Genomic DNA, 27,426 nt, shown 5'->3' on the forward strand with positions numbered 1-27,426 from the left:
GCTGCCCAGCCCGGAGCGAGCACTCCTCTCCTCCTGCAACACCACCAGGGAATATTTCCTGCATTTTTGTCTTTCCCGAGTCTCTCTCTTTTTTGTCTTTTTCGCTCTCTAAAACTCACCAGAACACCGCAGAGAGGACCAAACCCCATTAACCCCTAACCACCCAGCCCACCCCTGCAGCCCGGCGCCGACGTCCCTCGCTCCCCACCTTCCCCACAAGGTACCACCAACCCCCCACGTCCTTCGCAGCCACTTAATCCATTACCAACTTCACAAAGCCGGGCTGGGGGAAGCGCTGGGCCAGAGGAGCAAACAAACGAGGTAGGAATAAAGCCCGGCTCTCAATGCCGGACCCCGCGCGTGGCTGGGGGTTTATTTCTTTCCCCACTTCTCCGATGGACAAACCTTTTTCTTTCCCCTGATTGCATTTCACTTGCAGCCCCGTAACAAAGCCGTCACCTCCGCCGCCACTCCGCTCCAGGGAGACGAGTTACAATTACAAATTGCCACCACAATTAGTGCTACTTCTTAGAGAAATTAGAAAAGGGAGCGGGAGGCTCGCGTGCGATTGATTGCTATTCATCCTGCTTTACGGTGACCTTGCTCTGGAGACGATGATATTCCTTCAGCCTGGAAACCGGGATTTAAAAAAAAAAAAATTAATTGTAAATTAACAGTAATAACACACATTTCCTTTCAATTAATTTAAGCAGAATGAGGGGGCGTGAAGAGCAGGCGTTTGTTAAGGCCTGTACAGTTTAATTATTTTTTTTTTCCCCCACAAGATAATGTAATTAATTTATCTTAGAGGAGTCGGGGGGACATGGAGGATCGGGGAGAACAAAGCAGTTAACAGGCAATGGAAAAATTAAGAGCCCATTATGTAAATGCAGCGTGTTTTACAGCCCCGGAGTTGGGGAGGGGGGGGAGAAGGGGTCTGAGAAATAAGTAAAATAACGAGGCTGGCTGTGCTGGGGAAGGCTGCAATTAAGCAGGGCTGGTACTGGGGGGGCTGGTGGCACCCCACCGTTCAGGGGGAGCTTGTGCAGGGGGCTTGGTTCACCCCCAGAGCCCGAGTGAGGAAGGGGAAGAGCCCTGGGGTGCTGGGGGCTTTTGCCCCCCATCGGGGAGGGTCCTGCTCGACCGCACAGACCTCAGCGAGTTGATGTTGATGAAGCCAGTGGCATCGGCAGGCTCATAGTCCCCTTGCACGTTCATGCTGCGGAGAGAAAGGCACTGTCACTGCGATGGGATTCCCGGGAGGAATTGGGGCTGCCCTTTGGGAAGGGAGAAGATGTGGGGGATCCCAGACCTGGCTGCTCTCAGCTGCTGCTGCCCCCTCATCCACTGGTGGCTGCAGGGGGCTCAGGTCAGGGTCCCTGCCAGCCCCCAGGGAAGGGCACATGGCTCAGGAGCAGCTGTCCCCAGGCTCCACAGGCCCTGCCAGAGACACAGCCCGAAATTTCCCTCCTTGGTCCCTCATGTGCATCAGCACCCTTCCTCCCCGTGCTCTGGCACCACATAGGGATGTTCACCCTGTTCCAGAGCAATCCTACAGGTATGGCTGTCCCAGAGCAGGCTCTAGAAAAGGGATGGGATCCTGGGCAGGAAACACTGCCCCAGGCATGAGCAGGACTCCAGGCAGGGACAGCCCCACACTGGTGTGGGGGTTTATGGACCTGGCAGCTGATTCCTCGGTGCAACACTGAGCACATTCCCTTCCCCAAGGCAGCAGCCACCCACTGAATCCCAACTCTGACAGTTTCCTACATCCCCAAAACACACGGCTCATTTCCCAGAAACCACAAACCTTAAAGGAGGAAGTGGAGGGAAATAAAGAAGAAAAGAAGAAAAAAAAAAGAGTTTACAATGATTTTACCTCCCCTGACGAGCTACAGAAAAACCTCTGTGCTTTTATTTTTGCTCATTCGAGTGGTTCTGACCTGCTCTATAATTACGTTACTTTCTACCTACTGTGCAGAGGCATTTCCACACAGCTCTGCCTCTCACAGCTTTCTCTCGGGTTCCTGTGACGCCGTCACTCAAAGGCTTTCAAACCAGCGATGTAGAAATCAAAAAGAAAAGGAAAATGGTTGGAGATGCAGGGAGAATAAGTGCCCCTGTTTTTCTCTCCCTCTCTCTTTTTCCGCCGTCCCACCCCCCTCCCATCCTCCTTTTTTTTCTTCCCTCTTTTTTTTTTTTTTTTTTAATACTTTATTCATTTAATCTCTCCAAGTGAGAGTGCGAAGCATAATGAAGGGTTGGGACGGATTATTAGGAGCTGTTGATTTTGAGGGGGAGGGAAGGGAGGAAAAAAAGCCAGAGAAGAGAAAGAGAGAAGATAATTTGACATTTACTCCGACTGATCTAAACTCATTCGGGTGTATTTATGGCTTATAAAGTGTTTAGAGAGATTGAAAGGGGTTGAGGGAGGGCTGAGAGGGGAGCGAGCAAGCGAGAAAACAACACGAAAAAAAAGGGAAAAGCAAGAGGGGAAAAAACCGATATTGACTTGAAAACATGGCTCGTGCTTCGGCTGGGCCCGTGGTGTCACCTGTGCCACTGGGAATGGGATGGGATGGAGTGGGATGCAATGGGATGCAACAAGGTGGGATGGGATACTGCAGGGTGGGATGGGAGGCTCGCTGTCGCCCCTCCTGTCCACGCTGACCTCCCAAGCTGCACTCACCTCACTAGCTCCTCGTTGTAGAGTGACCGTGGGGACTCCCTGCCCAGGATGTAGACCTGGCCCTTGAAGACAGAGAGGCGGACGGTGCCCACCACCGACTCCTGCGAGCGTCCGATGCACTCCCGGAGGAACTCACACTCAGGGCTGTGCCAGAAGCCTGAGGACAGGAGATGGGGTCAGCAGGGGCCTGGGATCCCAGGTGGTACCCCGGGGCATCCTAGGGTGGTCCCCAGGCTAAGTCTTGCAAGGGTAATTTTCAAGGGAAGGGATACAGTTGCAGGACTGGGAGAGGAAATGAGATGCTCAGACACACAGGTTCAGCCATGAGGGATGGAGACCTCATGTGTTTCCCTTCTCCTTGGTGGCCCTCAGGATTCACTGGGAGAAGAGGATGGAACAAACTAGAAATGGGCCGTGGGGCCATCGTTGTTCCAGCTCTGCTGGGCAGGGCTGATCATGGAAATGAAAAGATTCGTTAAGGAGGTATGAAATTACCCCTCAAAACTCACCACTTTGGGAAGGCCAGGTGGAGACAGACAGATGGACACAGAAATGGGGGGGGGATCAGCTCCCAGCCCCCCAGGAAGGGGATGAGCCATTCTCCCCTGGGATGGACAGAGAAGGGATCTGCCCCAAAGGGCCAACCCCAGCCCATGGACTCTGCTCAGGGGGATGCAGCTCCACAGCAGTGCTTCACCCCCCAGCAGCTTTGGGGAGGGAAACCCACTCAGCAATGGGGGTCCCAGTGGGGCAGTCACCCCAGTGGTTCCCATTCCCTACCCCAGAGGGATGCAGAGCAGAGTGCTCCCCCCAGATCACACAGCCTGGGCTGACATGGGGGCCGCATCGGGCTGTGCTTTGGGGCACAGGTGTCTCGGCAGCCCCAAGTGGGCTCCCCACCTTCCCAGCCCCCCCAAAGTCAGTGAGGCTCAGCTTGTCCCTGCTGCTGCTTGTGGGGAAGTTTGACTTGTTCCCCCTCTGGTCCCAGCATGAGGAGCTGGTGGGACACAGGGAACCAGTGCTGGCACCCCTGGAAAACACCATCTAACCCTGCTCCAGTGGGGATGGCAGCCCCTGGCAGCCCAAATCCCCTGAGCTGAAGCCCAGGCTGGGTGTTGGGGTGATGTGCAGTCATACCACGGCTCCCCAAAACACATCCTGGGGGAGCAGCTGTTGGTATTGCAGGTGCATGGCGGGGCTGTGGTCCTGCCTGCCGCCCCCATGCCCCCTCCAGTCCCTAAGCAGGGTTATTAGCCAGGGAGTCCTTGGAGACCGGGAATAAAGCCTGGGAGATGAAGAAGGAGATAGAGGTGGAGAAAGAAAGAGCCCATTCACTGCCCTCCGGTCATCCCCAGGTTTTATCTCTCCCATCTCGCACCGGTGCCCTCTCACCTTTCCCTTCCCAGCTGGGCTCTGGGGCCAAAGCCATTAAAGAAACAAACAATTTCTTTTGTTGTTTGGCCTCGCCAGCCCCTGAGCAGGGCCATATCCTGCAGCCTTGTCCCCGGGGTCTATGTGGCCCTGCTCCAAGGCACAGCACCACAGCCCTGCAGCCCCTCACCACCAAATCCACCTCCCTGAACTGACCCCCCCCAGCTGCTCCACCATACTATGGCCGGGGGATTGGGGACCTCTTCCCAGGGGGTTCAGGGACCCCTGTCCTGAAATCAGCACTGCCATGCCAGTAGGAACCCCGGCTCCAGGCAAATACGCTCCTTTTTTTGGTAACCACCCTCCAGGTACAACTCTTCAAATATCAGGATGGATGTAAAAATCCCTGTAAAAATAAACCCCAGACACATTAAAATAATAACCAGCTGCTTGAGTCCTGACTCTGACAGCTCCAGGTGGGAGAAAGCATCCCCCCCCTTCCCGACCCCCCACTGCAGACACTGGAAGCGATCCCCCCTTAATGACCTTCCCACCATCCTGCCCTAATCACGGCGCAGGCAGGGGGACAATGGCATTTCCGCACCTGGGAAGGACGGGAGCTGGCTTCAAAGCCACCTCTCCACAATGGGATCAATAGGAACAGGGGGAAGATAAACACTAATTCTCCTAAAAACTGGACGAGCTGCAATAATGAGGTGTTAAAGGAAGGTGAGCTTGAAAGCCTGGCCTCCGGCACGGGGGACCCAGGGGACCCCCGGGGTGCTTAGCGTTGGGGTTGTTCCTTGGATTCAGGATGGGCTGGCAGGGAAGTCTAGGACCAAGCTGGAAATCCCTGGGGATTCAACATGTGGAGCCAGGGAAACAGCAGCCTTTGCCTGGCAGAGGTGGGAAGGGAGAATTTAAACCATGCTTCCCTGAGTGGCTCTTTAACCTGGTGGCTGCACAACAAGTGAGTGGTTAGGAATAAACAAACAAACAAACAGGTTTATGCCTGAACAACAACAAAAAAAAATAGTCAAAATAAAGGCAGCCCAGGTCAAAGTCTAATAAAAATGGCCAGAGGCAAGAATGGTACCAGAGAATGAATGAGGGCAGGGGCTGTGATCCAAGAGGAAGGTGACAAAGACCTCTGTGGCCCCTGTCAGGCCCTAAAATGTGATTTAAGCAGCAAAGGGGCTCAGGCATTAAATGCCAGGTGCTCAGTCATTAAATGCCAGGTGCTGAGAAAGATACAAGAGGGAATGTCCTTGGAGGGGAAGGTGACAAGCACTGGCACCAGAAACTGCAGCGGAGAAAATAGCCTGACCTGGTCCTACTGGATCTGCTGCTGCCCAAAGCCTGAGCTCCCACAGTCAGGTTATTTCCAGGGTATCTTCCCATGGAAGATCCCATAGGAATCACGCCAGCCCTTGTGGTTAGAAACATCTGAAAGGTGATGGGAGGAGGAGCTGGGAGGCTGAGAAATCAGGGCCTGTAGACAACAAACGTTTGGCCATGGGGCAGGAATCTCCCTGGTGTGGGGCCTCCAGGATGACAGCTCTGAACCAAGGACCCAGCTGTGGGCAACAGGGTTTTGAGACCACTTAGGGCATTTTGGGCAAATCCTACTTCCTTCAATTTAGCACCAGGGACTGGGGTCAGGGTGGATCCATGGAGCAAACACTGAGCTGCGACCTCTCAAACTCAAGCCATGATCTGGAGCTGCAGCTGCTCCACAGGAGGAAGGACACAGGGCTTCACTGCTGTCCTTCACTGCCGGGGTGAGCCGGTATCCTCTCATCCCTTACAGCTCCCAGCCCTCTCCAGACAGCGCTGTCCTGTCCCAGACCGGGAGCCCCAACCCGCAGTGCCCCTGTGTGGGCTGTGCACCACATAGCAGAGCCGGGACCCTCCATCCCCCGGCACCTCGAGAGTCCCCTGTGCCACACTGCCAGGGCACAGGGACAGCTCTCCAGCTTCAAATCCTGTGGCAGGGTTTTAAGTTTAAAGTTTGGGTGCCCCATATCGCAGTGTGCACGAGGCAAAGGCAGAGGTGGAAGGGATTGGAGGGGAGAGCTGGGGAAAGGTGACACGAGAGGGGGCAAAAGGATGGTGAATTACATCTGAATGTGCTAGTTGGGATGAAGTGGTGGCATGGGGCTGGGAGAGATGCCATGAGCAAGCCCTCATGGAAGATGGCATTGCCTCCCAAAAGCAGGCATGGCACTCCCTTGGCAGGAAAGCACGCAGAGCGTGGGGTTTTGCTCAGCCCAAACACATCTTTCTCCCCAGGAGCAGCCTCAAAATCCACACCTGGACCTGAGTTTTACAACCAGTGGCACCTGCAACCTCCAGCAGCAACGAGGGAGGAGGAAGGCTGGGAGGCTGTTGTGGTGGCAGGACTGGACTGTACGTACCATTGTACACCAGCTCCGAGAATTTCAAGGAGAGCCCCTGCTTGATTTTCCGCACTTCCCGATCCATGGTGAAGGCCTCGATATCTAAATGCGCATGGTATAGGATCGTTCCTGCTGGGGTCTCATAGATACCTAGCCATTTTTCCAGGCAGGGGGAAAAGCAGAAAAAGAGAGAGAAACGAATGAGACCAAAACTGTCAGCAAATGACAAAAAATAATGACTTGGCTGACAGAAGGAGCCGTGGTCGAGCGCATTCAGTCTCAGCTCGCTGTAAAATGCATCTGTCATTATATTCATGCTGGGGCCGAGACAGTCCACTCCGCACCTTGCGGAGAAAATTTCTAGATTCCCCTCTTTGAAGAGGCACTCTGACGAGGCTAAATGACAGGGTTTGGGAACCGATCCCCCCACCCATCCGTGCCCAACGGTCTGCAGCTGAAAACCTGTAATTAACAGAACGAGCGGGGCACAGGCGTGGGGAGCGCAGGGCCTGAAATACCCTCCTCTCCCCTCGGCTGGTGAGAAAGGGCCCCGCGCATCCGCTGGGAAGCAATGAGGCTACCTGGGGGCTGGGAGGGCAACCTCCTTTGGGGTTGGCAGGGCCCCCCCAGTCCCTTTCTGCTCCCCCCCCCCACCCCCCCCCATTGCACAAGGCCTGGGGATGGAAGATGCTTAATTATTTCAGCAAGCTGCTCCTTTGTTCCAGGCGTTCAGGGCTTGTTTTGCGCATGATGTGGTTGTTTGGTGTTTAAATACAAGTATGGACATCCAGTGCTCCCATCCGTGTTGGATGCAGGTGGAAATGCTGAGCTGGTTTGGCAGTGAATATGTGATGGGAAAAGCTGTAACCTGTCCACAGGCAGGGCTGCTCCACCAGCATATCCCCATCCCCTGCCTGCCTACAGGGATGGTCCCTTCCCAGTGCTGGGCATCTGCTATGACACACTCATGGGAATGGCAAAGGGCACAAAGGAACCCTGTAGGAAATTGTACCCTCTGAAAGAGATGTGCCCCCAAACAGCCCCAGCCCCAAGAGAGGCTGAGGGGAGCCCACAGGGCTCAGAACTTCACCAGGCTCTGCTCTCTCAGTGCCCTGGAGAGTGGCACAGGCTCAGCATGTCTTGTCCTAGTGCGGCCACAGTCCCACGGACACAACGGGAGCCACAAGCGCAGCTGCCCAAGCCTCTTCCATCAGACCTCATCCCAAGCAGCGTCCACAATTTCAGCATCCTGCAGGCACATAACAGAATCCGACCGTCCCAAAGGAGAGCCAACCCCTCCTCCCCAGCCACCCCAGTGATGCTGCAGCCCAGTCCCTGGGGCAGCTCAGGTGCTCACCAAACATCCATTCCCTCAGGGCTGTGGGAGCAGACAGCCGAGTTAACACCAAACGCCAGCTGTCCCCATGGGCACGGCAGGGGCACAGAGAGCTGCTCTTTGTCCCCTCCAGCCCCTGACTGTGGAGCTGAGCCCACCACTAACACAACTGATATTCCCTCTCCTTCCCCTTAGGAGATGTTAAAGCCATTTTAGACTGAAGATTTGGGTACATGCCTTGACCCCCACCTCCTGCCCATCTGCGGGTGCTGGAGGACAGGACCAGAGAGTGTCAGCTGGGGCAGAGGGGAGGGCAGCTGACAGCCACTCTGCAGCCTCGCCGCTGCCGAGGAGACAAGAGACACCTTCAAAGTGACACTTGCAGCATCTCCAAGTGTCTATTTTCATCTCCCCATGTTTACAGGAAAAAGACAGAGGTGTCAGCACTGCAGCCCAACGATGCTTCAATCACCCCATAATTACTGCTGGGGAAGGGGGGACCGGAGCAGGGGGGATGTGGAGGGGGGCAGCCAAGGAGACAGCTGCCGCTACTTAAAATTTTCTAATTTGTAACCTCGGCTGTCACTTCACCTCCATCCGAGCAATTTTGCTGCTCTGAGTGCAGGCTGTCACTCCCGACGTCATCGTGGGACAGGAAGGGATGTGGTGCCTTCCCGAGGGCAGTGCTGTGCCCATGGGAAAATGCTGCCCAAATGTCTACCCCTGGTCCAGGTCCGGGGCTGAGCCTGGAGGCCGAGTTTGGCCTGGTGTGTGTTCATTGCAGGGAAGGGGTTTTCCACTTTCCTCCTCCATCAGCTCAGCGCATCCAGAGGAGGAAAAGGAGAAAGGAGGAGAAAGCCAAGGGGAGGAAAAGCCCCAGCCGACGGCAGCGCTCAGCTTTTGGCAGCGGCCGCCACCCCTCCTTCCCTCTTCCTCCCCACTGATTTCATTTACTCCACTTAATTAGCCCCCCTTCGGAGTTAAAAAGATAATTTGATAATGAGGATGTGAAAGGGAGGGAGAGGCAGGGCCGTGCTCCTGCAGCCCAGAGCCCCCGGCCCAGCCGTGCCCCCCGACCGGCTGGAGCGCCGCTCCTGGCACCCTGTAATTAGCCACCCTCCTCCCACTAAAACAAATATGGCAAAACCGAGTTAATGGGGCTTAAAAGGCTGGTGCGGGTGCGTTCCATGCGCCCCTCGCCCATTAGGCCTTAACGAAGTTCAATTAGGAGCTTAGTAAAAATCAATGCAAATGAATTTTTCTCTTCTCTGACTTCCTGGGACTGGAGGATGAGGGAGAGAAGGCACCTTCACTGCCACCTCCATGACAGGGAAGGCTCTGGCCACGCTGCTGCCTGCCTGTGCCTCAGTTTCCCCTGCAGAACCCCAAATCTGTGGGGCCACTGCACACTGCTGGGATTTAAGGGATTGTCTCCTCCAAGCCCAGCTCCCATCTCCTGCACCATTGATCCTAAACCCATTTTGGGTCCAAAATGCTCCAGGCAGGGGTAGGGTCACCGGGGAGATGGTGCAAGTACCCACAGCACCCTCCTGTTCCGGCCTGCTCCCATCCCAGCTCTCCATCTCTCCCACAGAGCAGATTTCTGGGAGGTTTCTCTTAATCCCAAGAAGCCAACCAGTGGCAGGATCCTGCTCAAAGCAAGGGGGGAGACTACCCCAAGGTCTCATCCCCGCAGTGCTGTCCCCAGAACCCCTGCTCCTCCCGCATCCGCACAAACATGGCAGCGATCGCTCGGCGATGTCACGCAGGAGACAGACGTGACAGTTAAATGGGGTTTAGAGAAATTATTAAATGCTGGAAGGGTCACTAGAGCCTGTCAGTGGCTCTTAAAAAAATAAAATAGATTTTGACAAATTACTCAGCATCCTGCATGCAAATGCACAGGCTGGCGCGTGCAGGTTGGGGTTGGGGTTTTTCCTGCCTTCTTTTGGTGTTAATTTGATTATTCAAACCAAATCAAATGATTTGGGGATTTGTTTCTTGCCTTTTGCAGTGGATGCCGGTGCCCTGTGGTGGGGAGGAAGACCGCAGGCTTAGTCTAACCAAGATATTTGCTGTTGTCCTGCGCAGAGGGCAAGTTTAAAGAAAGGAAGCATCTAATTAGGTATTAATGAGATATAAGACAAAAGATTTGGAGTAAGGAGTTGGGAAATGATGCTGAGCCACCTCCTTACTTAGTTTTGCACAGGGCAGCTCTCTGCCTCCAGAGGTTTCCAGTGAAACTGATCTCAATGGAAGATCAATATTAGGAGTCACGGCCTCAAAAATGTGTAGATAAATCAAATATTCGCTTTTTTACAAAAAACCAAACAGTAGCTTGCATCAGCTTCCTGTGGTTTGTACAGGTATTAGAGAGTCTGGCACCATCCAGGACCTTCCATGAGCATCTCTCCACACCAGCCCACAGCCTGGTGTGTTTCCCACTGGGGTCAGGTCTCACTGGAGGCACTGGGACCCAGGGCTGGTGCCAGCAGTGGCAGCGAGTGGGCAGCTACTGTCATTAGAGAGCAACAGGAAGTCCCTGTCACAGGGAAATCTCTGCCAAAAACTGATGGGGAAGGAAAGGTTGAGGGCTGCTGGTGTGACCTGAACCAAAGCACCCCAGGATTACTGAGCACCCACCATATCCCACCAAAAAGTGGTTTTCCCACTTTTTTGTCTTTTTAGGGCAGGGTGGACTCACCTCTGGACTTCATCCCAACGAAGCGATTCTCCACGATGTCGATGCGCCCGACCCCATGCTTGCCCCTGTGAGGAGAAGGGAGGTTGCAGCAGTCCCAGAGTGGGACACAGGTGGCTGTGAAAAGTGGGTCAGAGGGGTGGGCAATGGGGAAAAACCCCCAAATGACAGCGGGCCAGCCCCTGAGCAGCACTGCAGACCATCAGTAGAGACCTCAGATAAGGCACGTGACAAGGAAATTGATTTTTCTCTCCACCAGTGCCACAGGCAGCTGTGGCACCCAGGCCACTGGAAAATAAACTGGGCAAGGAGACAGGACATGCCACAGCTATATTCCCAAAGTAATTTTAAAACCACTTAATAACCATTTAAAAAGTGAGCTACATGGAAAAGTTCATTCCCATTCACCACCAGGAGGATGAAGGCAGAGAGACAGAGGAGGCTGGCCAGGCACTGGGTGGTACTTAGGAGGAGTGGGTGCCCTCATGGGTGCTGCTGTATTTTTGGGAAAACTCCTGAGGATGGCTCTGTGCCAGCAGCAGCAGAAGCCAGGCATGGGGTGGCACAGGAAAGAAAACCCCAAAGAAGCTGCTGCTGTGGAGAGAGGAGTAGAAAAAGGGCAATGAACCTGGCCGGCAGGTCTCCATGGCACAAAAAAGTCAACTCTCCACACAAAAGGGACACTGAGCCCTCTCAGGGAGGCAGGGTGAGGCAAGATGTGAGAGCAGGGGGTCCAGGACTGAGCTGGGACAACAAGTAAAGGGTGCCCTGCAGTGGGCAGGGCAACTGGGGCACACAGGCAGCCCAGAAAGTTTTCAGAGGGCTTCTTAATCCTCTTCATGCACAGTGAGCAAAACCCTGGGGTAATTATACCCTCGTGCTCCTGGCCGTGGTGCCCAGCTCTGCTTCCTGGCATTTATGGTACAACTGGGACACAACTGGGACCATCCCATCGCTGACCACCATCCCTGGGCTCATCAGGATGTGTCTTGTGCTAGCACCCTGCTTCCACCCCACCCTGGGGATGCTGCCCTTGTCCCCTCTGCCAGCCGGACAGGCTGGCACTCACGCGATGTCGTTCAGGTACACAAAGAGCTCCAGGGCTGAGGAACGAGTGGCTCCATCCCCAGTGTTGGTGACCTTCACTGGGACACCTGCAGAGGCAGGGAGAGAGGACGGGCAGGATCAGCCGGTGTCAGGATCCCCCCGGAACATCATTCCATGGGCGTTAAATAGATGTGACAGATATGAACTCTAAATAACTTCTTAAAAAGGCATATCCAAGCTGGTGCGAGGGGGAGGCGAGGGGAGGGGGACCCACCTCGGGAGAGGAGCGAAATAAATAAATAAGAAAGGCCATAAAAACGTCACCCCCCCTTTTCCTCTCTCTTCTCCCTCTCTTTTTTTTTAGGGCCTGTGAAATTGCAACCAGGCCCTTAACTAATTGAATTTCACGCTCCGCAATTGTCTTACAGCGCAGCACCTTCTGTCCCACCAGCCCTTGCCGGGGAGGGGGGACAGAGTGACAAATGTGTGCTCCCCCTCCTTCCCTCGCCAGCATGGGGGGTGTCTGGGGGGGACCCCCACACCGGGGCACGGCTGCTCGCACACGCACGCACACGCACCCCGCGGCGGGGTGCTCCCCGCCATGAATTAATTATTGCACCTTTTCTTTCCCCCCCCCCCCTTAAATTTTTTTTTAAGGGCGCCGGGCAGGAGCAAAGCAGAGCGGGGTGGTGGGGGGGATGCTGAATAGAAAGAGGCATTTTTCTTTAGCGGTGTGAAATGAGCAATAAATGTATTAGGAAGCTGACAAGGGGGCTGCGGGGCCCACAAAGAAAAGCGGTGCGGAGTTGGAGGCTAATCCCCCCTCCATCTGCCCTCCTCATTACCATTTAACGAACTATCAGTTGCCAATCAGCCTCAATGCCTCCCTTTCTAGTCTTTATTATATAGGCGCCTGCAAGAGCCCTGTCTAGTGATGGGGGCTGTCAGCTCCCCCCCACTGCCTCCCCCTTAAACCCCCTATTTTCCAGGGGTTTATAAACTCAGTTGTAAATTGCTATTAAATGTAAACTCGCGGCAATAATGAACCTTAAGCTGCTTCTCGGCGCAGGCCCCCCCACCCCGCGCCCTCCCCTCGCCCCAGCTCTTTCTCTCCGCATCCTCCACCGGGATATTGGCCGGGGTCCGCTCGGCGAAGAGCCGACGTTGTCGGGGCTGTTGTTGCTGAAAGCTGCTTAGCCTTTGAAATAGTTAATAATTAGATTAAAACTTCAAATAAATTAACTAGGGGCTGAATGGGCTGCCGGGAGGGGGGCTGCTCCTTGCAGGGGGATCATTATAATGGAGCAGGAAGGCTGGCAACGGGGAGGGGGTATCCCCTCCCAGCGGGGTCTCCCCCCAGCCTGTGCTAGGCTCGCCACTGCTGCCAGGATGGATGGTGGCACGGGAATGGCCGTGGCTGGCAGAGGTGGAGATGCTGCTCAGTGTCCCCTCTTCAGTGATGGCTCCGGGTCTGTGCTCTGCCGTGTGTCCCCAGGGATGTAATGGAGCATCCCTGTCTCCTTTATGATAGCATCACTCCTGCTGGAGTGTCTCCCCAGCTGTTACACTGGCCAGCATCACCTGCATGTCCCCAGAGCCACCTGTGTGCCACCTGCAGGAGAGGGGACCCTGTGCCCACTGCACCTTGATGGTGGGTTGAGGGGGCTCAGACCCCTTTCCGCTCTCAGGGGGGTCCCAGAAAGCCCCTGAGATCTAACCAGACCCTCTGCACACCTCAAAGAGCCCTGGTGTGCTGCAAGCACCATCCTCAGCCCCGATGTCACGAGTCAGGGCTCACCCATCTGCCCCCACCCTGGGGATGCTCCCAGCTGCCAGGGAACCCCAGTTCTGGCTGGGAAGCGGGGCTTGTCTTGGGGGCCCAGGGACGAGGGTCTGGCAGCAAGGAGGCTCTTACCCCGCTCAAACTTGATCTCCAGCACGTCTGGGGTGTCGGGAGAGTTGGCCGGATCACAGGTCTTCGTGTAGAGCCCGGGAGGAGCCTGGTTCTGCAGGGAGAGGGAGAGAAGAGGGACAGTCATGGCATTGCCATGGCTAACACTGCTGGCAGCCCCAACCCTGGAGCGCACGCCCCATCCCAAAGCACATCCCCCATCCCAAAGCACAGGACCAGCACAGCACAGCACCGGCGCTTACCGGGGGCCCTGGGAACAAAGGGGTTGGCAGAATCAGCCAATTTTTCCCCTCAACTTGATCTCATCTTTTCCTCCAACGCCCCCACAGCTGGAGGCGGGATGGCTGCGGAGAAGCAAGTCAGGCAGGGAAAAGCAGGACGCTGGCAGCAAGCGGCGGGGCGGGCGGGCACCCGCGTGTCCCTGCACCACGGCCGGGCTTATTCGGCGCTGACCGAAAAAACTAATGAGGAGGCCTGACCCCAGCAGGTGCTCCCGGCACACCGGCTCTTTCATGGTGTCCCCGGGGTTAATACACACGGGCGAAAATAGAGCAACAAAGCAAAAACCCATTTCAGAGCACATCAACCTTTATGTATATTTTTTTTCCTGAGATTTATAGGGAAGAGGCATTTTATCTCCATCAGAGGCAGGCCAGCAGAGGCTCGGGTGCTGATGGTGAATTGCTGCAATTGAAGTGCGTGCCAGAAGAAGCGAGGGGAAATATAATATAAAAAAGCTTTCCGTCCCGGAGAGCAAATGCTTTGCAATTTCACGTGGCCCCTCGGCACTCACCCATGATGCAACTGCACAGGCTGACCCCAAAATACTTTCAGATCTGTGTTTGCAAAGTCCTGTCTCCAGAGGGACTCCCCACCCAGCCACAGGTCCAGGAGGTGGAGGGGGAATGGAGGCACAGAGTGCCCAGGGCATGTGCAGCACCATGGAGAGTCAAGCAGCCTTTTAAAGGGTGGCAAACTGGTATTTCCCTGCCAAGCCCAGCTGGACAGAACTGGAGCTCTGGGCATCTCTGGGCAGTGGGGCCCTGCCTGCACCCACCCGCCCAATGCCTGGGCCATGCTCACCCTGTTCTTCTTTTCCTTTTTAAAGCCCAGACTTCTGCTCACTTAATCAAATCATGGAATAATTTGGGATGGAAGGGACCTTTAAATGTCCCTTTTCCTCCCTTCTCTTGCTTTCCAGCAAGGAAAAAAATGATAAGGTATAAAGCAAGTTAGGAAAAAAAGCCCCGTAATAATCCAACCAAAAGTGATTGCTCTAAAAAAATATTTAAGCTTTTTAAAGGGAAAATTAATTTCTCTACAGAAGAAGTTTTCATCAGAAATGTTTCCAGACAGGCAATAAGAATTTTAGTGAAAACTTCCATTTATTTTGGTCCAAATGTATTTATATTTGCTGGATCACTGCCAGCACCTGAGGGAAGCCCACACAGCTGCAAGCACCCCATCCCACCCTCCACACTGGGGGGGGGGGGTACCCCTTGCCTCACCCCAAACCCCGGAGCGCACATCCCAACACCAGCCACAGCCAAATCCTGGGAATACAGACATAGCTTCCCAAGCACTCACTGCAGCACCCCCCCTCAGTTCCCACTTTATGTCATTTTTGCCCCTTTCCCTCGTTTTAAGGGAGAGGCGCTGGCAGGCAGGCGCATCTCCCCTGTGCCCCCACGCACAGATTACACGGGCTGTGGATTTCAATTTTATATCGTCTGCCCTTTCCTAGCCCTGATCACACTTATTAACTAGATGAACCTGTGAGAGATGATGAAAAACTTTGAGTTCAAAAGGAAAAGATGGAGGGGGGTGGGAGAAAAAATACGGGAAAGTATTAAAAACTCTTTACTAAACATTGGAAGTCAAAGTCAGGTAGTTTCCAATTTTCCGAGCCAACTATGAAAACCCCTATTAAATAAAATAACTAAATAGAAATAAAAGTGACATTTGGCTTGCATTCCATCATTACGGTGCGAGCCTGTCCTCTTTTTATTCTCTCTCCTAAAAGCACAGTTCAAATGACAAATAGTTTGTTGCAGTGTATCAATGCCTTCTATTTATCCCTCCCCGCAGGGGGGCTAGTCCTGCGATGTCATCTTTAAAGGGGAGAGAGGAAAAAAAAAAGGGGGGAAAAAAAAAGGAAGAGTGTGTGGAAAGTGAGAGAGGGAGGGGGGAAGAAAGAAGCAAGAAAAACGGGGCAAGAAGAGAAGAAATTGGAAGCAAATGGTCCATGAAGTAAACCATGATGCAGAGCTATCGATGCCGCAAATGGTTTATTCATCCGGCTGATATTGTTGTGCCCGGGACTGAATGAACTCTTTCAGAGTGCCATATGAAGTTAAAGCAAGTAAATTTCTATCTTTCTCCACATTAGCTGCCTCATTGCCCTTCAATCGGGCCTCACAGAGGCAGAAAATAGCTCAACCATCTGCTTTCAAATCCCTGCGTTTGGCAGGTCCCGAGGGTTTGGGGAGGGGAGCCCGCCGTGCCTGGCACCCCGGATCTTGCCACGGCCACCTTGTGCCCAGCACCGCTTCCCGGGCCGGGGAAGGGGACAGCAGTGACAGAGACAGCAGTGACACCGCGCTCCAGGAAGCCACCTCCCAGCTCTGTCACAGGGTGAGGTGCCCGAGCAGAGGATGCTCAGGGATGGGGTCAGGGCACTGGTCAGCCCCATTTCCAAGCTGGTTTTGGGAAGGGAGCGGGCTTGGCAGAGCCTGGATAGTGGGGATCTTCCCCGAGAGAAAAGGACAGGTGCTGGGTGCGGCAGGGTGGGTCAGGATGGGTGCGGGTCAGTCCGTGCTACCTTCAGCTAAAGACATGAACACCAACCCGGTGCCAACCACTCTCCGGGAGGCGAAGACCCCACGGGAACCCGGCTCTGCAAAGCCTGACCCACAGACACCCCTCTGGAGGACACCAGAGGAAGAGCGGGACCCCCTCCCCACCTTCCTCCTCCTCTCGGCCCCTCCGCGGGAGCCGGCTGCGGGCACGGGGCTCCAGCGGCTCCGCTCCCTCTCCGCCAGCCCTTCTTCCCCTCTTCGCCCCGGGCTGTCTAATTAGAGCTGATGGATAATTTAAATAGCGGCCGGGCGCGGTGATCCGCTGGAGCATGAACAGCGCAGGCAGGGCCAGCAGGACCACGAGCGCAGCTCGGAGCGGCCGGAGATGTGGCGCTGTCACGGGCAGCGCCCGGCCGCAAGTCCCTGTTGGCAGCCAGAGCCGTGGCGCCGTGGATGAATTGCTCCACACCACCCACCCAGCGGGAGGTTTCACCCCACACGCCCACGGATAGCGGGCTGGGAAAGCAAGGAGGGCTGGGCGAGCTGCAGGCACGGGCAGGGGACCCGAGCTGCAGGGGACACCCCGAACCTCTGCCACCCGCCACCAGCTCTGACTCTGCCGCCAGCACCGCGGCTGTCTAATTGCTCCTTTATTGCTGCCCCGCGACGTTGTCCCCTCCGATGTCACCCTGAACGGTCCCTTCCCCTCTTCACGCTGGCAGCAATTAACGCGCCGGGAGAGGCGGAGGGGCCGGGGCGGCGGCGGAGCCTCCCCGCACACACGGGCGGCCCTGCCGTGAAATTTCCAATTAGGCTGCAAATACACGAGACGCCCCCGGCCCCGTGGCTGCCGTGCTGGCACGGTGGCCGTGATCGATTACCTTGGGGTTCTCCAGGATCCCGGCTTCGTAGCTGCAGCAGGCAGGGAAGGAGAGAGAAGTCACTGCAGCACCTGCAACTTGCAACCCCAAAACCCACCCAGACGAGACCCCCACTCCCACCCACCCCGTGAGGATGGACATAAATACACGTTATGGGATTTCCAGGGCATTTTAGCAGCAAGCCTGCAAGGAGAGCCAGGCTTAGGAGAGCCCAGGAGATGGAAGCTGCCGCATGGAATGTGGACAACTGGATAGAAAAGGAGGATGGAGGATTTGGAGTTGCCCATGGTCAGCATACGGTGGGGCAGCCTGGGACAATGGATTGCAAAGGGCTGTTCTGGACATGTAGGATGGAGGGGACTTGGGCCCCAGACCCCGGGTCCTCACCTCGTAGGACCTCCTCACCTGCCCAGCTCCTCACCTGATGTGCATTAGATTCTCATCCATGCTCCAGGGCGTCTGAGGTGTCACAGGCACTGGGATCCCATGTTTCTGCCGGGAGGAGAGTGGGGGTAAGACAGCCTGCAGGGAAAGCCAGCCCTCACTGACACTGGTTCCCAGCAGGAGCAGCCCCAAAACCACGAAGGCACAACCCATGGCCACCAGCAAGGCAGCACAGAGCAAGGCGGACTCCTGTGTTCCTGACCCTGAGCAGCAGCAGCTCCCACCACAAGGGCCACCTCAACAGGGACATCAGGGACACGGTGTGGCTGAGGGGACAACGGCTGCCCCAGCCCTGCCACAGGCTGAGAAGGGGCCCCAGAGCACCCCATGAATCCCAGAGATGGACACACCAGCACAGACGTTGTCTACTTTTCCTAGGTCCAGGGCCAGGATGGTGGAATGCTCTCAGGTATGTGGTGGGATGGTTGGGGTGTTCTTTGCAGGGCCAAGAGCTGAACTCAACGATCCTGTGGGTCCCTTCCAACTCAAGATGTTCCACAATTCTATGATTCCCCCAGCCAGGCTTCTCAGCAAGGGGAAGTGACACAGGGACACAAGTCCTCAAATCCACAGGATGCTCTAGAGCCTAAAGAGGGCTAATGCTCTGTCATGGGGGGAGAGCAATGCATCCCCACAGCCTCATGCAAACACGTAGTGAAGCAGAGACACCCCAAGCAGGCGGCAGTGTCCCCCTGAGCCCGGGCACCTCGAGCACACCATGCCCGGGGATGTGTGGCCCCACACCGGCTGCCTCCCTGGCACGATGCAGCGCAGAGCCCGGCTCCCTAACAAGGTCACCAGTGTGCTCATTTATCCACTGACATTTCAGTGGGGGAAATTGCCTGTGAAGACGAGGTGAATTCGTGGGGGAATTCGCGGGAAAGGTGATGGCAGCAGGCTGACAACTGGAGCCAGTGGGGACATCGCCCACCCTGCTGAGACACTGAGCCACGATGGGCTGGCTGTGGGACAGCCACAGAAAGACACGGATGGAGACAGCAGCTTCCACTGTGCCTTGATGTGTCTGTACAGCCTGGACATTGCTGGGCAGCTCTGGCATTTCAGTGTCACCACAGCAGGGACATCAGTCAGGGCCTCAGCCAGGAACAGAGGAGCAGGGGCCGAGCGGAGGTTTCTTGTTTGCCAGGAAGGGGGGAAGGAAATGCTTGTGGTTGTTACATCACAGCCCTCAAACCATCACCTGTGGTGGGAACAAGGTTCTGAGATTTCCTAATGTTGCAGAGGGACTGACTCAGCCCTGCTCCTGGGGGGACATGGCCTCAGGCTCTTGGGTTCTGATTTGCTGGTCCCCCACTATCATTCCAGTGTAGGGCCCACTGGAACCCCCCAATATCCAATCTAGACCTCCTCTGGCACAAGTTAAGGCCATTTCCTCTTGTCCTATCTTGTACTTGCGAGAAGAGACCCACCATTGGCACACCCATCTCACCTGGAGTGTACAAATCCATCTTTCAGACCTGAATACCCAGAGATCCTGAGCTGACTCGTGTCCTCTGCCAGTCCTCTCCTGCCTCTGCCTCCTCCTGGCAGCTGGGGAAGCCAGTGCTCCCCAACCCATCCTCACCCCATTTCAAAGAGCATCCTCCAAGTCCAGACCCAACATCTACTGAGCCTAGGCAGCCGTGGCTGGAGCCAAAGGTGCCAGGGATTTTGTTCTCAGCATCTGTCTCACCTGGCTCTGTCTGTGGCAAGGCTAATCCTGGAGCAGCATCCGGGAGAGCTTGGCTGTTCTCATTAAGGTGTGTGAGGATGAAGCAGCCAGTGGCAGGGATTTGCTGCCAGAGAAAGGCTGGCTCCAGCCCCTGGGCAGCAAATCCATGGCAAGAGCTGTGCCACGGTAAAACAGATCCTCACTTTCCCTGGCACTAATGGAGCCCCAAACATCATCATTTTACAATCCCCCAGCACCAAGGTGAGCATATCCAGGTGCTCAAAGGACCTGGCCATGCATCTCCCTCTCCTAAGGATGAAAAAGAAGGGAAACCACCTTTTTTTGTAACAGATAACCAGAGACTGAGAAGTACTAAAAGCCTCACCCCACAACCTTTTGCTCTTGGAACGGGGCCCCCAGTCCATTTCATTTCCCTTTCCCCTCCTTCCAAACAAACAAAACAATCCCCACAGCCAAACAAAACCCCCAAACCCAAAACACATGTTCCATTTTCCATATAATAAAACCACAGTGCTCTTAATAACTCCCCTATTTGACAATTTGTTTGGCAACATATGGAAAGCTCTCGTAAACTCTCCCCTTCATAATACAACGGCAGATGGCAAACACAATCCTCAACACGCCGCTCTCTCCCGGCAGCCCTAAGGGGCTCAGAGGGCTCCTCACCCCATGCCACATCCCTCCAGCTCCACACCTCGCCTTCCCAGAGATTACCCAGGCAGCTTCGATGGCAGCTATTTAAAAACTGAAGCAATTTTCTGGTTTATGCACAGAGCTGACTTTTCCCTTTTGATTGATTGAGCCGAGTTGTCAAGCATTTCCATGAAGTCACTAAAAAAGAAAGGTACCCTGGTGGGCACATAAAAACCTGATGCAAAACTTCTAATGTGTTTTATTGTAACTTGTACTTCAAAAAGGAAGGGACAACAAAAGTGAATGTATTTGCTTTGTCCGTTATGCAAGTCAGGGAGTTGGGACCCATTCCCTTGGAAAGCGGGTTACCATTAATAGCCAGGTAATTATGAGGCTTTTAGAAAGGAAAGAGAAAAAAAAAAAATAGAGGAAAGGGGGGCAAAAACCCTGACCAGGAGGCTGCAAGGTGATGCTGCAAGGATGTTGTGCAGGATGTGCTGCTGTCACCCGCCAAGTCATGGTGAGCATCCTGCGGTCACCCTGAGCATCCCATGGTCACTCCAAGAATCCCATGGCTACCCTGAGCTTTCACAGCCACTCTGAGCACCTTTTGCTGCCCTGGGAATCTTGTGGCTACCCCACACCAGCTCCTACCTTGGCATAATCCATCAGCTCACGGCGCCCAGGGAAGCGCTGGTAAAACTCGGGCAGCCTCCATGGCGCGACAACCTGGCAGGAGAGCAGGAGCATGAGATGAGAAGCCCCCATCCCTCTTGTAGGCCCTGGGTCCCCTCTGCCCCCCTGCCAAGGAAGCCAAGACTCACAGGGTGTTGCTCCCCCAGCTGAAATTTAATCTCCCAGCACAAGGTGGGAATAAACCAAACCCCGACCCTAACCAGGCACTGGATGCAAGGGGGAAGCAGGCAGCATCGATTATCCAGCAGCTGCCTTGGTACTGTTTCCTCTGTGGCCTTGTGGTGTTTGGGGCAAAAATAGGTCAATTAAGGATCATTACAGCCCCCTGAAATGCCAAAACGTCGCTGCGTGCAGCTGGTGGCTTGTTAAAGTGAGGCAGGGCCATTTGCATCGGTGTTAAAACAGAATTCCCACCAGCTGGGGAGAGGCCAGGAGCCTGGCAGGGGAGAGGCGGGGGATGGTTTTGGGTGCCTTACCTTGATCTTGGGACACAGGGCGTAGCAGGTGAGCTCAAACCGAACCTGGTCATTGCCCTGAAACATGAATGGGAGGCACTGAGGGGTCACCCCAGCCCCGGGTGTGGCAACACACACGCAGCCTCTGAGGAGCTGCTTGGCTCCACTCGCAGCTCTCCTGGTGATACTGGAAACCTTGGACACAGAGGGCAAGCATCCTCTGTCCCATGGGATCACTCCTGGTCCCTCTCCATGGCTGGTTTGAACCCCAAACCACCTTTCCTGTAGCTCCTGATAGCTGTGTGTTCAAACCAGATTTGGGTATTTTTCCCCCCAAAGGCATCAAAGGACACAAAAAGGAAGAGGGCAAGGTGGGGGAACGACCGCAGCGAGCAGAGGGATGCAGCAGCTCATAATTAAATAGCACAGAACCTCCCTTTACCTTAATTGGCCCTTGCTGATTAGGTCCCACTAATGAGTCCAGGTAGATGGGAAGGGGCAAGGAGCAGGAGCAAGGCTGGGAATTACGAGCACTTCCAAGGGAACAGCACTCACTGAAGCCTATTTTCCACCTGCACCAAGGGGCGCAAGGACCCCCATTTCCCTCCCATCGGCCTGGCCCGGAGGATACATTTACACCCGGGCTGGGATTCCCGAAGGACTATTGCACACAGGCAAGTACATCCAGCAGAGCACTCATTTCCCTTACAGGCCCAAAACATGTCCATCTGCTCCGGCAGCCGGGACACCCCAGATGGTCCCATTTAAGACTCCGCAGCCGGGTCGAGTTACCCGCAGTCAGTCCCTGCCTGTGCCCGCGGCTAATGGCTTGGGGAGGGCAGCCACCGAGGGTGCCCCTGCCAGCAGGGACGGCTGGTGGCACCTGGGAGCAGAGGGGACACCGCCGCACTGGGGATGTGTTACTCCAGGGCGCCTCTGAGCAGGGGCTTTCAAGAGAGGCCTGCTGGGGACGGATGAGATGGACGGAAAGGGGTGCAGGAACCCGACTGCAGCAGAAGAGAGAGTTATTGTAGTCATGTAGCCCCCCCAGCTGCCCCTCTGCCCCATCTCCCGGGTGCCGGCATGTCCCTCGGCAGTCTCCTGGCTTGCATTTAACATCCCCCTTCTAGCAGAGTCCCCACCGTGGGGACCCCAAACCCGTTGCCATTCCCCCAGGAGGTCACCTCCCCTTACCCCTGGGCACGGGCTGTGGGACGAGGAGGGAGAGGCACCCGGCAGGTCCTGGGTTCACCCACTGAGCCCTCGCCTGCCCCAGGTGTCCCCGCCCAGGGCTGGGTAGCGGCTGCCGGTGCCAGGGGCGACCCACGGTCACGTCTCGCAGGTCCCACGCCCCCACCACGCTCCCCGTGGGGGATTCCCCCTGTCCAGGAAGGGGCTGGCACCGAGCATCCCCTTTCCGCGGTCTCTGGCTGCCTCTAGCGGCAAAGTGTCCTCCCTGCGGCCAGCGGGGCCAGCGGGGATGGGGACAGGGACCGGAACAACCGCGGTAGGGACCGGCACTGCCGGGATAGGGACAGGAATGGGGACAAGGACCGGGAGAGCGGGGGATGGGGACAAGGATGGGGACAGGGACCGGGACAGCCAGAACTGGGGACAGGAATAGGGACAGGGTCTGAGACAGTCGCACCTATCCCAGGATGCCCCTAACCATTCCGGGTTGTGCTGGCTCAGTCTCAGCCGGCTCCTGGCCCGGGAAGCCGCAGCATGTTGAAATTACTGGCAGAAACAGAGCGTTCAGCTGTGACTGCAGCCTTCCCAACAGCGAGACGGAACCGAAATTGGGCACAGAAATCCCAGAAGTGAGAAGGAAGTGTTGAAACACGGTTGAGTTTTGCACAGTCCCCAAAAAGCACCCACAAAACACCCCGTGCACCTCTCCTGACACCCACAGCTTGGCCTGTAGACTCACCAGCTCCCCCATCCAAGCACCTCGAGCTATCCCTGCCTGGTGCCCGTGTGGCCCCTCACCTTGCCCGTGGCCCCATGGGCGACATACTGGGCTCCCTCGCGCTGGGCGATCTCCACGAGCTTGCGGGCGATGCAGGGCCGTGCCAGGGCCGTGCCCAGCAGGTACCGATCCTCGTAGAGCGCGTTGGCCTGGACCGCCGGCCAGATGAACTCCTCCACGAACTCCCTGCTGATGTCCTCAATGTAAACCTGCCAGCACGATGGGACATTCCTGATGGGAGCATTGCTAAGGGGGGAACCCACTCCTCTGGAGTTTTAGGAAACGTGCAGTGAAAAGTCTCTTTGTCTCCCTTTTCCTAAATGCTGCTAAAAGGCTTTGGGGCAAAACCTCTGGAAAAGGGATTTCTCACTGGCACGGTCCCCTCTCCAAAGGATTCACCCCCATGGTGGAGAGCAGGGAGAACTCGAAGCCCCCAGAAGCAGGGAGGGACACCATCACCTTCTTGGCCCCCAGCGCCAGTGCTTTCTTTCGTGCTGCCTCAAAATCTTCCTTCTGCCCAATGTTGGCCTGGAAAGCAGGAAATCAGCAAGACTCAGTACGAACAAGATCATAAAACCCAGTGCAAGCCCAGTTTGGCACAGGGCATCATGCAAGGCATGACAGAGCCCATGCTGGCTGGGCTTAAGGCTACCCAGGATGAGCAGGAAGGGAGTTCCACCCCCCGAGACGGATATCTCAGGGCCATGACCCCTTCTGCCAAGCCCCTTGGCTCTGTCCTGATTCCCTGCCTTCATTAGCAGAGGGTCATTAGCTGGCAGGGACAGGCTGTGCCACACAGGGCTGGCAGCTCAGCAGAGCAGCAGCGGGCTGGGCCATGGTTAACCAGAGCGAGCAGGGTCACCGCACACACCAGGACACGCCTTGCTCCCCCAAGCCCCCCCAGACCAACAGCCCAGCACATCCTCCACCCCCAGCCCCTGGGGACAGGGTTCCTGTGACAGGGCTCAGCTCAGAGCTCACCAGGTAGGCGACAACGTCGTAGCCCTGCTCCTTCAGCCACACCAGGATGCAGGAGGTGTCGAGCCCCCCACTGTAGGCAAGGACCACTGTGCCCTTGGACTGAGCCATGGTGCTGCCAAAGCAAAGGGAAAGGGGGTCATGATGCCACCAGCCACAGCATCAGGAAGGATCAGCTGAGCCAAGAGCCCTCCCAGGCTGCCAGGAGCCAGGGCAGGGCTGGGGGCAGGAGGAAAAGCCACAGCACTGGGACAGTGTCCAGGTTGTGGCTCTCAGCCAGGGACAACACCCTGTCTGTGCACCAACCTGTGAACCCGGTGGCGGCTGGGCGATGGAGGAGGCCAGGGCAGCCACGAGGGCTGTTTTGCTCTTACCTTTTCTCTGTGCTGGCAGAGCACAGCCTGCCCCACGCTCTGCAAGTGCCCTGCAATGCTGGGGAGCCGGGGCTCAGGCGCAGGCGCCCGGCTGTGGCAGAGGCACAGCTCAATGCCTTGCTCTGGCACGACACGGCACGTCCCGGCCGTCTGCAGAGAGCTGCCACCGGCTCAGCCCCCAGTGCCCATCAGCACTGCCTGGCCTGCACTGGCTGCAGGACTGCGGGGCTTGGCAGCATCACCTAGAGCCCAGCCCAGCCCCAAGTCTAATTAACGCTCACGGGGCATTTATTCTAATTGCGCTGCACGTGTTTTCTGCCAGCACAAAACACCTACGTGGGGATTCAGTGCCCCTCACCCTCCAGCCAAGGATACCGAGGACTTCAGCCAACAACAGGAGATGGTGAAGGACGCAGCAGCCTGGATCTCAGGAGAGGGTTGGGGGTCCTGGGCAGGAAGGGGCTCCGGACTGTCCCTGCAGTCGCTGGGCCAGGCTATGAGTCCCAGGGCCCCACGAAGAGGCGATGCCAGCTGACCCTTGGCCGGGGGAGGCGGATGGCGGAGCCGGCCAAACCCCGTCCCGAGCAACTTTCACACTGCTGCTGCCAAGTCAGCACAATCCTGCTCCTGCAGGCCGGGAAGGCGCCGTGCCGGGCCGCTCCAGGCTGGCCCACCCAGCACCTCTCCCAGTGGGATGCGGTTATGCCGGGGTGTGCCGCAGCACCCCGGTCCTGCCAGCGAGGTGTGGAGCCAGCACCCCACGGGGCACGGCGTGCAGCCAGCCAGGGGCAGGCTCTGCCCCGCTGCTGCCAGGTTCTTGCTGAGGAACAAAGGGGTCTGGCGGGCCCGTAGCCTCCCTCCGGCTCCCCGAGCCTGCCTGTGCCCGTCAGGCTGCCACGCAGGCAGCGCCCGGTGCCCAGGCTTGTGCAAGCAGCATTTCCCTGCTCGTGGGGCCCTGTGGCTGTGCCAAACTGGGTCCCTGCCAAGCGAGGTTCAGCCGTCCCTTCCTCACCGGGGCATTTACAGGAAGGCAGTCGCAGTTCCCAAAAGGGCCCAGCCCAACCCTGACGCTGTGCCTGCGGCTCCTTTTGAGACAGCTTCCCTCCTTTACTTCTAAACTCTTCCCCGCCGTGGCCACCAGCATCGCTGTTGAGGTTGCCAGGCTGAGTAAGCGCCTCTGAGACCAGGCGCGCTCGCTCTACAAGTGGCCCAGCAGTGCGATAGGGAAATGCCTCCAGCTCCTGCCTGCTCAGACACGTCCCAGTGTCGCAATGCCCGAGGGGCCTGGGGGCACCTTGCCCTGGAGACGCATCCTGCATCCCAGAAAGGGGGTGGGGCCACCAGCATTCCCAGCTCTGGAAACAAGGCTCGTGCCAAGCCCGCCTGCCCAGGAAGGGAGAGCCCCGAAGTTTCAACGTTCGGCCGCAATAAATCAGAGCAAACAAAGCTCAGTGAAGAGGAACGCGGCGGGACTTTCTCAGCCCTTATTATTATTCCGTAGCAATTTCCGTGTGAGTCGGGGCAGGGATTTTACTGGAGAGACTGGAGCTGCCCTACACCAAAGGAACACCGTGCATTCGGTTTTAAACCCAAGAAATAGATATAAAGAGGGTGGGGAATAAAAAGACTGAAAGTTTGGTAAAGAGAAGAACTGTCTTCGCCAGCCGGGCTGGAAGAACAGGCGGGCTGCTGCCTGTGGGCTGCAATGAGGCAGCCAGGAAAGTCAGGGACGGGCAGGAGGGGCAAGGACAGGGGCAAAGGCAGGCAGGAGAGACAGGAACAGCCGTTCCAGGGATTCGTGCAGCAGAGGCATATGCTCACTGGTACTGGGGTTTTCCTCACCATCACTCCTCCAGCTCGTGGAGGTCCCATCCTGCCCCCCAAAATCCCCAGAGCAGAGCAGAGAGAGCACAAGGTGGTGCCGGCTGAGGTCTCAGTTCGCCTTCCTGAGGGCGGCCAAGGGGCCCCTCAAGGAAATGGGACTCTCTTGGAAGCCCCCCTCCCATCCCAAACTGAGCTAGGAAGGGCTTGACTGCAGTGTGCACAGCGCTGGGAAGGTGCTGGCACCCCACTGCCCTGCTCCAGCACCCAGGGGTGGGGGACACCCGTGGGTGGGTGGAAATGGGACAGACAGGGTGAGGGGACATCCCCCAAGGCAAAGGCCACTCTTTCCCCTCTCCCCCCCATGCCGTGCCCGCACTCACGCACTCCTGGTGTCCGGCTGCCCTCGGTGCTCTGGTCCGGTGCCTGGAGCATCCTCCCCCCTCCTCCTTCTCCTTTATAACCGGGCGTAGGCAGGCGGAGCCGCCGCAGGACAGTCCCCCCTTGGGCACGGTCCCCGGGAGAGGTCCTGCGCTCCTCCTGCCCGCGGGGTGCCCGGCAGAACGGGGGGAGAAGCTGCCCCCGGGCCGGGATGGAGCCAGTGCCCAACCCCAGCATGGCTGCTCTGGGTGCTGCCACTGCTGTCCCCCCACTCCTGACCTCCTCAGCAATCTCCACAGAGCACCCAGGGGTGTCACTGGGGGGACTCCACAGAGTCAGCTGCCCCCAAGGAGTGGGACAATGGGGCCAGAGAAGAGACAGTGCTCTGCAGCACCTGATTTTCCTCCCTGGACCAGCAAGAAGGGGGAAGGTTGGATTTATTTGCACCTCCATCAGGAGGTGATGCAGGAGCCAGGGTGGGCAGGAGGGGACAGGGCAGAGGGTTGTCCATGGAGCCAAACTCACCTTTCCCCCTCATACATGCCCAGAGCACCCCAGACCCACAGCAGACCTGGCTTTGGAGGACAGGAAGGCTCCATCCCAAAGGACAGAGATTTTTAGGGGAATCTCAGACAGGTGCAGCAAGAGCCAGCTCCAGCGACAGGATCTGACCACAGAAAGTTCATGGCCACCATCAGCCTCTATGGCCCAGCCCTGGTGACCATGGGCTCATGTTTCCTGGGGCCAGCACCTCCCATCCCACACCATCAACTAGGACTGAGACAGTGCTTTGGGAGCAGTCTCCATGTTCACCATGTGCAGAGAGGCTACATCCTGCTCTTGCTGCT

General features: G+C 56.5%; 1 protein-coding gene across 6 annotated transcripts; it reads right to left on the bottom strand.

The window, feature by feature from the left end:
• Positions 1-322: 322 nt before the first annotated feature.
• ASS1 (argininosuccinate synthase 1) lies at positions 323-26,642 on the bottom strand. Of its 6 annotated transcripts, none has more exons than XM_010397741.3 (15): positions 26,585-26,642; positions 24,006-24,117; positions 23,484-23,552; positions 23,045-23,233; positions 21,077-21,133; positions 20,559-20,633; positions 17,556-17,626; positions 17,135-17,165; positions 13,459-13,549; positions 11,566-11,650; positions 10,500-10,564; positions 6,478-6,609; positions 2,690-2,846; positions 1,154-1,219; positions 323-630 (listed from the first exon to the last, which is right to left on the bottom strand). In XM_010397741.3, the coding sequence occupies exons 2-15, from the start codon at positions 24,111-24,113 to the stop codon at positions 576-578; spliced, it is 1,251 nt and encodes a 416-aa protein (XP_010396043.2). In that variant the 5' UTR covers positions 24,114-24,117; positions 26,585-26,642; the 3' UTR covers positions 323-575. The 6 variants fall into 6 exon arrangements, with proteins under 6 accessions (XP_010396043.2, XP_010396042.2, XP_039417746.1 ...); XM_010397740.3 differs by having other exon boundaries at positions 26,581-26,634; XM_039561812.1 differs by lacking the exon at positions 26,585-26,642 and adding an exon at positions 24,752-24,865.
• Positions 26,643-27,426: the final 784 nt, after the last annotated feature.

This window comes from Corvus cornix, chromosome 17 (genome assembly GCF_000738735.6).
Source record: "Corvus cornix cornix isolate S_Up_H32 chromosome 17, ASM73873v5, whole genome shotgun sequence".
Lineage (NCBI taxonomy): Eukaryota > Metazoa > Chordata > Aves > Passeriformes > Corvidae > Corvus > Corvus cornix.